At 41.6% G+C, this 10,000-nt stretch overlaps 2 protein-coding genes across 10 annotated transcripts in view; both read left to right on the top strand.

The window, feature by feature from the left end:
• LOC143018636 (uncharacterized) overlaps positions 1 to 364 on the top strand; it is an 838,227-nt gene extending 837,863 nt beyond the window's left edge. For 3 of the 4 annotated variants that reach the window (XM_076174189.1, XM_076174188.1, XM_076174190.1), the window contains one exon: positions 123 to 364. In XM_076174189.1, the coding sequence (XP_076030304.1) occupies positions 123 to 273 (151 nt within the window). In that variant the 3' untranslated portion in view covers positions 274 to 364. The remainder of the gene's footprint in view (positions 1 to 122) is intronic. The other variant, XR_012965769.1, reaches the window with a different exon arrangement.
• The window catches only part of LOC143018635 (myocyte-specific enhancer factor 2-like), a 58,146-nt gene continuing 48,499 nt past the window's right edge, over positions 354 to 10,000 (top strand). For 5 of the 6 annotated variants that reach the window (XM_076174186.1, XM_076174183.1, XM_076174185.1 and 2 more), the window contains exon 1: positions 354 to 1,180. In XM_076174186.1, coding sequence (XP_076030301.1) covers positions 1,127 to 1,180 — 54 coding nt within the window. In that variant the 5' untranslated portion in view covers positions 354 to 1,126. The remainder of the gene's footprint in view (positions 1,181 to 10,000) is intronic. The other variant, XM_076174184.1, reaches the window with a different exon arrangement.

The following is a 10,000-nucleotide window of genomic DNA, read 5'->3' as shown; positions in this document are numbered from 1 at the left end:
TTGTGACGAGTGACCTGACCTAGCTGCAAATGACATACTGTGTGTTTTCCGGTCTGTGTGTAGATAATAAGTGTATTTGTGTTTACACAAAAGGTAACCCATTATCCTTTTGTTTCTTGCAGGCCTCAAACCCGCCGACGTCACCGTCGTTGTCGCCGTCCCCAGCCGCCACCAGCCACCAGCCGGGCAGAGTGGGCTGCGCCAGCCACCCAAGCCAGTCTGCAAGCCAGTCAGTCCGTCAGTGTCAAGTGCTGTACGGCTGGAGACTCATAGTGCTTATCCAAGAAATCTTATTCTCTTGGTTCGCAACATCCTGACTCTGAAACTCAGAAGCAAAGGAAACAAAAAGACCATTATTGTTATAGAATACAAATACATTTATACATATATATATATAGATATATACTATATATATGTATAGAAATACGTATGTATATATAGATAATATACTTATATATGTGTACATATATATATATTCATAAATGAAACTGTCCTTTGATAAGAAAAAGAAAGAAGTTGGTAAAACCTCGTAATTATTATAACTACTATTAAACCACCCACCGCCTTCTGCATACCCACTGTGATACGCTCTGTGACCTTTGTCTCTCTTGCCCCCCACCCCCCCATGAAACCCAGCGGGAGAAGAATATATCTTGTTGAATATACACATATATATAGATATATATAATATACTTGTACGAAAGTTTTAATTTTGAGCCTAAGGAAAAGTAATTAAAGAGTGAGTTACGGTTAAAGACATCTCTTTGGCGACCCAATGTTTATTTGAAAACTTTGGGTCTGTACTTAGCTGCACACCGCACACCTTGAAAGCAAAGACCTTAAGTAGTCAAGACTGAAAGAAGACAGAAGTTTTCTGAATTCCTCTACGACAAGAAAAACGAAGAGGACGATAAGGAAGAGGAGGAGTTTGTCGACGTCTTTTGAGGACCATCGAACCGCAATACTTTTCCTCTTCGCACCAACTCCTACCACCACCACGGAGACCTTAAGAGTTTACAGCTACACAGCACCTTCACGTTCCCGTGGCCTTCCAGTGGGGAGTTAAGCCCTTGTCCTCATTTGTGGGAATCGTTGTCAGCCCGAGCCCCACCTACTAACCGCCATCATGGGTCGCAAGAAAATTCAAATCTCGCGCATAACGGATGAGCGTAACCGACAGGTGAGTTTTAATTTTGAATTATTTTGTTTACCAAATTTTTTTTACATTTATCTTTATTGGGGTAATGACCCAGCTGGGATATTTGATACTCTTTTAAATTGATTAATGAATATAAAGTAATCTTCATATATACTATATGTAAACGTTTAAGTTCTTGGATAATATGGTTATGAGAATTGTGTCAATTTGCTTCAGGGCACATTTCTCCCAGTCTGCAAGTATCATTTTGTATCGAATGATTAATGTCTTTCTGAGAAGCCATTCAAGGCGTGAAAATAAAGCAAAAGAAAAATAGAAATATGCAAGAAAAGTCTTCCTGCTCGAGATTCCACCGGGTTTTTTTTTTATTCGAATTCTTCCAGTGTCGTGAATTTAATGTACATTGAAAAAACGGGATTTCTTTTTGTCAATTACTCAATCAATTTACATAATGTACTGTTTATTTACTTAGGTAACTATTATTTACCCAAATGTTTTGATATACCTATAAGAGTACTTGTAGCCAAACTTAATGAGATTAATGTCACACCTGTAATCTATTAATTTTATGAGTCAAACTTCAGATCAAGTTCGTGTACGTTGTTAGTGTGATAAGGAATCTATTAATATCTTCGGTTTTTTATCTGCATATATATATATATATATATATATATATATATATATATATATATATATATGCACGCATTGCTATATTATATAGATATACAGATACAGTACGAATTTGTGCGTGCGTGCGTGTGTTAATCCTGCCCTTATTTGTGTGATTGTCAGTAATCGTTTGTATTTAAATTTACTAGAAACAATGCTCACGGTAGAGTGTATCTTGGGGCTGGACATGGTTACATTGGGCTTTGATTATAAAGAGGCGCATTATTATTTCGTCATTGGGTTTAGATATTCATTTAATAAATCGTCCCTAACCTCTTCACCCAAACGTACACACACATACACGTGCACACACACACACACACACACACACACACACACACACACACACACACACACACACACACACACACACACACACCACCGCCACTACAACCAACCACCATTTAAAGCACCACCACAAACTACCACTATCACCACCAACCAGCCACCACCTTCAACCACCACGAACCACAACTACTAACACCACCAACCACAACTATAGTCTACGGACCAGAGTCGCCAGGTTCTTCGTCTCCCGTAGAAACCTGACGACGATCGCCAACAGGTTGGGGAGGAGATCGGGTAGACGGTGACTGGGGAAGAGGAGAAGGAGGAGGTGGAGGAGGAGGAAGAGGAAGAGGAGGAGGAGGAGGAGGAAATCAAGAGCATGGGGGACGTTTACGTCAAGGAAACTCAGGAGACAGACGAGGCGCGCACGCACACATACACGCACACACGACTCGGTGGCGCGGTTGGTAGAGTCCCCGACTGTCACTACGGCGGTATGGGTTCGAATCCTGCCCAGGGCTGAAATAATTTCAGTATCGCTGTGCTTCGAATCGTTACTCCAACTCTCGTGGGCGGGAAGTTGGATTTGTGCGTGCCTGTAAGGTCACAGCATTACCCATAGATCGGTCATACGAGCTCTGAGCTCTCTTCCGGTAGGGAAATAACTGTCGATCACGTGATCCAAATGTTGTCGTTGCGTGGCGGGTTGGAGCGAAAGGCGTTTCGGTTTTTTGTCTTTATTCTTCGCCTGGCCTAGTCTAATCTCATACAACAGTCACTGGCCAGCTCCTAAGAAGCCTTCGGAGGATTGCCAGACTTTCTTACCTACGTTATAAATGGCAAAATGGGGGGATAAAAAGGGCGTTCCCCCCCCCGAAGGAGTGCCCAATAGGAATATGGGGAAAACATGGAGAAAGATGGCACTCTAGAAAGTTGCCAACAAGAGGGGATTCGATGTGACGACCGTTGTAGATGACCTTTGACCTGTTCTTGTCGCGTCGACACGGTTGTCGACGTGATGTTTAGAATGTCCTGCGGGTGGTGTAATATATGGGCCTAGTGGTCTGCTCTCGCTGTCCCGTGCTTGTTGGAGCGAAAGAAATCGTCCGCCGCCTCACATTGGAAAGAAATCGTCCGCCACCGCACACAAAGACCATGGTGACTCACACACACACACACACACACACACACACACACACACACACACACACACACACACACACACACACACACACACACACACACACACAGATTTATGGAAGACTGTTTTTCGGAAAGATATATCGAATTGTATAACAGTGATAAAGAAATAATCCACTCAAAAAATATGATCGAATTTGAAAGAAAAAGTTGATGGATGAAAACACAGACATGACCCCATGAGCGTAGCTGTATTCGTGCGTATTACATCCCGTTCAGCAAAATTAATTAAAAACATACATATGTACCAACATGTTCAAATACACACATGCATCATTAAGTAGATTCTTTTAGTTTATACGCACGCTCTCGCAGACAGGCTTAGTAGCACTCCACACAGTTCTTGCGGCACTGTGGGCGCGAAAATAAGCGTCCGCCAAAAGTCTGTTCCCCCCGCACTTGTTGAAGAGGCTCAGTGAAGCACGGAGGCGCACGGCGAAATGACCTCTATGTGCAGTCAAGGTCACAGACGAGTCTGTGGATGAGGTCGAGCCTGGTCCTCAGGTGAACAAGGCACAGGTGGTGCAGATGAACAGAGGGAACACCTTTGAGGGTGATGTTGATGTCGTCATCTGATCGGGAATGGCTTCTACGCCTGAGTCGATGTATTGATTTGTTTCTTCTGTTGAGGAGGAAATGTTTGTGCACCGAATGGTGTCGATTTATTCTTTCAGTTGAACATCGGAATTGGTGTTAAACTTGAGTGGATATTGTGATTCGTTTCTTTCATTGCTTGTGCACCAAAGCAATTCTGTTTTTTTTTTCCTGTGATTGAACGCAAGAATTAGTCGTAAACTTTTGTTAACTATATTTCATTTTCTTCAGTTGAAAAGGAATGTTTAACATATCCAAAATGAAAATATTAATTTCTTTAGATGAACACAAGAATGAAAAGTATTCGAAGTATATATAATATATATATATAAATATATATATATATATATATATATATATATATATATACATATATATATATATTGCTATGGTCTTAAAAGGTTTCGGTCCATAGGGCAGGGACAGAACATATGGATTCAATACCAAACATCATCGGACTTTACAAAGCTAAAATCTCTCTCTGTAACTCAGTCTTTCATCCCACTAACTCTCTCAGTCTCTCTCTCTCTCTCTCTCTCTCTCTCTCTCTCTCTCTCTCTCTCTCTCTCTCTCTCTCTCTCTCTCTCTCTCTCTCTTTCCCTCTCTCTCCCTCTCTCTCTTTTTTCATGCGTTTAGCATTTGCTCCTTTTTTCGAAAGTGTGTCGGAGTTCATTATTGACACGAAGGCGGCGTAGTCCCGGCGGCAATAGAAATTAAACGCCGTGATCTGTTCCACAGACACGAAGGCCTCAACTCGCCATGTTTACACGCCGCCAAAAGTCGGAGAGAATAGCGCCAAACATAAGACCTGTGAAATGTGTTTGTTGTGGAAGAATCAATGCAGTGAACCTGTGCTGGTTGGAATAGGAAGGGGGAGAATGAGGAGGAGGAGGAGGGAGAGGAGAAGGACGAGGAGGAGGAGGGAGAGGAAAAAACGAAGAAGAGAAGTGAGAAAAGGACGAGGAGGAGGAGTAGGAGGAGGGGGAGTATAAAGAGTATGAGGAGAAGGTTTAGAGGACGAGGAGGAAAAGAGAACATCGAGGAGGAGGAGGATGGGGGGGAGGGGGAGTAGGAGGGCGAAGAGGACGAGAAGGTTGGTAGAAGAATCGAACGAAGAGGTTATGTGTAGGATGATTATAAGTAACCTAAAAGAAGCAAAGAATAAGCAATGAATTTGAATGTTATCAAAAGGAATGTATAGCAACACACTGACAAGTAAAGTCTGTTCACGTTCTCAGAGAACGAGAGTAAAAAGAGAAAGAAGAGATAGAGAAAGAGGACAGTTAGATTTGATAAAATCGTGTGACGGCTGTCATAACAAAACAGTGTCGCTCTTCATTGGGTGAAGGCGGTCATATAGGTTGGCAGAAAATAGAGAGAAAATTACGAGAGAGAAAGGTGAAAAGAAGAGAGAAATGGATGGAGATGGAGGCCGGTAGGAAAGGAGTCTTCGAAGTCGTCTTCGAAGTCGTCTTCGAAGTCGTCTTCGAAGTAGTCTTCGAAGTCGTCTTCGAAGTCGTCTTCGAAGTCGTCTTCGAAGTAGTCTTCGAAGTAGTTTTCGAAGTCGTCTTCGGGGTCGTCGTAGGATGCGAAGGAGTAGCAGGAGTATTGGAAGTCATAATAGAGCGGGACGGGAGGAGAGAGGAGGATGGAGAAGAGGGGAGAGGGAGAGGACGGGGAGGGGGGAACATCACCAAGGAGCTTCCTGGTTAAGGAAGGTGTGTGTGTGTGTGTGTGTGTGTGTGATGTGCGTGTGTATGTTTGTGTGGCGTGCGTGTGCGTGTGTGTGTGTGTGTGTGTGTGTGTGTGTGTGTGTTGAGGATGAGGAGCAAAAGTTGAGAAGAAAATAGAACGAAATAAGGAAGTCTGGGGAGAATGAGGTGATGAGCGATGAAATTTAGGAGACATTTTTGTTGAGGATCTTTAAGAACCCCAAGGAATGAAAAAGACCGAGTTTCTGTTGATTCGTCTGTGAATCTGAAACCTCTTGTCATTATGGTTCTTGGAACCTGACCTAACCTAACCTAGTCTAACTTAACCTAACCTAACTTAGCTTAATTCAACATTGCCTAATTTGAACTAACGTAACCTAACTTAACGTGACTTGACCGAACCGGACCTAACTTAACCTAGGTCCTAACTCAACCTAACCTAATTCAACATAGCCTAATTTGAACTAACGTAACCTAACCTAATGTGACCTGACCGAACCGGACCTAACATAGCTTAAGTTAACCTAACCTAACTTAGCTTAATTCACCATAGCCTAATTTGAATTAACGTAACTTAACCTAACGTGGCCAGACTGATCCGGACCATATCTAGCCTAACCTAACTTTGCCTTACCTAGCCTAACTTAACCTAACCTAACTTAACCTAATTCATCATAGGCTAATTTGAACTAACGTAACTTAACCTAACGTGACCTGACCGAACTGTACCTTACTTAGCCTTATCTAACCTAACTTTTCTTAATTTAATATAACCTAATTTAAACTAACATGACCTAATCTAACCTAACCTAATTTAACCTAACCTAACCTAACTTAGCTTAACCTAGTCAAGCCTAACCGAATCTAACGTAACTTAATCAAGCCGAGCCTTACCCGGCTTAACCTAACCACGACTGCAAGAGAAAGAGAATACGAATTAATGTGTAATGGAGGCGACTGAAAGTGATGTGGAACTCCCGAGGGGTGCCACAGAAATGAATCCCCTTACCCGGCTAATGGGAGAGGTGTCACGCGGTATGTAAGAGATTAATAGAATTCATTGAAGGTCACCAAAGGTCATCCTTGATAAGAAGTTATGACCTTGTTTCAACAGACAGATTTCATAACACTGGGTTTTTATTGACTTGATCTTTTGTAAATGTCACAAGTTAGTACAGTTTTGTTTCAAAGTATAAATGCTGCCCTTGATTACGGTTTCCATTGTTTTTATTTAATTTTCCCTTGTAACTAATTATCTTAATGTTTGAACTGTTGTATACCAATACATTATGTAATATAATTCAGACCCTGTCTTGGATAAACCTGTTCTGAAAATAATAGCAAATATAATAATTATATTATTATTATTATAATTATTATTATTATTATCATCATCATCAAAACTGATAAAAATATATTAATGATATGCAAATAGTAATGACGTGTGTGTGTGTGTGTATGTATATATATATATGTATGGCAAGAGTGGTATAGGTAAATTCCAGGAAGGAGCAGAAGTATTTTATTCTCTAACGTTTCGACAGAGTCTTCTTCAGAGAGATAATAGTACAGGCAAATTGGAATACATTGTCTATATACTAAGCGGGTCATCTCACAGGTCGCCTTGGGATAGAGTCCGCCGTTTGTGCCCCCTCGATGATTAATCTTGCTGTTGTGTGTGCCAAATTTACAAATCCTTCTCTATGATTGGTTGATTTAAAAGTATTAATATATGCAGCTTCAATAGTTTTTCTTGTCGTCTTTTTCATACCGAGGCTTAACTATGGGATCTCCTCTCAGTGCCATTATGGCAAACCTTTACATGGAGTCACTTGAAGTAGATAAATACATACATATCATGGGAAGAGGAGCATCCTGGTTTCGCTACGTAGACGACGTATTAGTTATAGTACCAGAAAATACTAAGTTGGATAACAAACTTCGTAGGCTCAATAGTGTAAATAAGTACATAGAATTCACAGTGGAAAAGGAGATAGACAAGAAACTGCCATTTTTAGACACAATAATTCATCGTATTGACGGAAGTGCCAAATTTTCAGTATATAGGAAACCAACAAACAAAGAAGATCTTATTCATTACTTATCACGACACGACACAAGAACGAAATCTGGCATAATAATTGGCTTTTTCCTTAGAGCATTTAGAATTTGTAGCGAAGAATTTTTACACGACGAATGTAAACACATTACAGAGACGTTCAGCCGCCTAAAATATCCACCGGGTCTCATACAAAAACTGAAAAATAAAGCCAAACAAATATGGAGAAGAAAAAGAAAAAACACAGTTACAGAAGAACAGAGGAAAGAAAAATATTTTTTAGTGGTTCCTTACTCCTCGAGAGGCGAATTAATTTCCAAATTTCTAGCGAGAATAGGGATGGAAGTCGTACACTCCTCAGGACAGAAAACACGGGACATTTTATCCAGTAAACAACACACGGAAGAGAAAAATGAAAAGAGCGTGGTTTACAAGATTCCATGTGGTGGATGTGATGCAGTTTATTTTGGAGAAACTTCAAGAGGAATAACAAAAAGATTATACGAACACAAGAATGACATGCGACACCACAGGACATCTAATTCGCTAGTAGTACACGCTACACAACACGGACATATGCCTAATTGGAACAACACCAAAATCCTACACACCGGTATGAAAAAGACGACAAGAAAAACTATTGAAGCTGCATATATTAATACTTTTAAATCAACCAATCATAGAGAAGGATTTGTAAATTTGGCACACACAACAGCAAGATTAATCATCGAGGGGGCACAAACGGCGGACTCTATCCCAAGGCGACCTGTGAGATGACCCGCTTAGTATATAGACAATGTATTCCAATTTGCCTGTACTATTATCTCTCTGAAGAAGACTCTGTCGAAACGTTAGAGAATAAAATACTTCTGCTCCTTCCTGGAATTTACCTATACCACTCTTGCCATACATTTGTCTTTTCTCTTGTCAAAAAAAAAAATGTATATATATATATATATATATATGTATAATATTTATATATATATATATATATATATGTGTGTGTGTGTGTGTATGTGTGTGTGTGTGTGTGTGTGTGTGTGTGTGTGTATGTGTGTGTGTGTGTGTGTATGTGTGTGTGTGGTGTGTGGATGTATGTATATGTGAGTTTGTGCGTACGTGCGCGCAGATGTGTGCACATGTACTTATGGACAAATTGATTCTCTACGCTTTCCTGCCAACCCCTCGAGTGGCCTGGTAGTCAAAACACTCGAAGTATCACCTGATTCATCACAGGAATTGAATGAAGTGCGATGCGAGCGAGTCTGCAGGTCCAGTAGGCGTTTCCACTTTACCTCAGAAGGGAGCGAGAGGAACACACCACTCCCAGAGCACTCCCGGACCTAAATTGGACGGCAAATGTGTTAGCTTTCATCCACTTCGGTGTCGAGGGCGTGCCACAGGGATCAGTGAAAGATCCTGGTGGCACCTTGAGTACAAGAGTTTCTCCTGGTACAGAGACTGTGGCCCTTTCACCTCCTAATGAGTGCTATGGGGATCAGTGTGGTAGATGAGGAGTAATAAGAAAAATGCCACCCGGTACGGAAGGGGTCATTCTTGCAGCGTCTTTCTCGAGGATCTCTTTTAAAGTCTTCTGCCTCGGCCATTGGTTCTCGGAAGGTGTCGGTATCTGATTGAGTCTTCTTCCCTTTGGAAGCAGATAATCTGCCCCTTTGGTAACTCCCTCGGCTTGGCCCTTAAATTCAGCTTAATAAAATTATTTGATGGCAGTCAAATAAGAGTCTTCGGAGAACGTCATTATAGCGAAAGGTGCGAAGCTGGGATAGTATTTTATTTTATTTTTCTCCTAATCGACCGGGTTAACGCGGGCAAGTTCCAAGAGGTATTCCACTTCGATGACCAAGAACAAGAGACCTCGGTGAACCAACGACTTCGACGATGAACTTCACAGTCCTCTGATATTCTCCAGTACTCGCAAGAGCAAAAACATTCTAACTCGCCGACTGGCATAACCCTTCGTTCTTCCACCTCTGCTGTGGAGTTCCCTTGACCCCCCGGAGTCCAAGAGGAGACCCTGAAGCCGAATAAAATCGTCTGACTTTAGCCAGAACAAGATGTGTCCACCGCTGGAGAAGAAGTGGGGGAGTATCGGGTCCATCTGGATTACTTGAATGCTGTTCTTGACCCTTAGTCATCCAGGGGCGGCGAGACATTTAGAAACTGAATGAAATCTCGTGGCATTTGAACAAAGTCTGGGCTTTGATGAATTGATCATTCCCCGTCTCTTTGTCCATCACAAGTCCGACTCTCCCAGCTCAAGGCTACCCCTTCGCCTCTTCTCCCTTCCCCATTTCCCCC

The sequence above is a fragment of the Oratosquilla oratoria genome, chromosome 35 (genome assembly GCF_046742065.1).
Source record: "Oratosquilla oratoria isolate Oo_2021 chromosome 35, ASM4674206v1, whole genome shotgun sequence".
NCBI classification, from domain to species: Eukaryota; Metazoa; Arthropoda; class Malacostraca; order Stomatopoda; family Squillidae; genus Oratosquilla; species Oratosquilla oratoria.
This window is presented reverse-complemented; position numbering and strand designations above follow the sequence as displayed.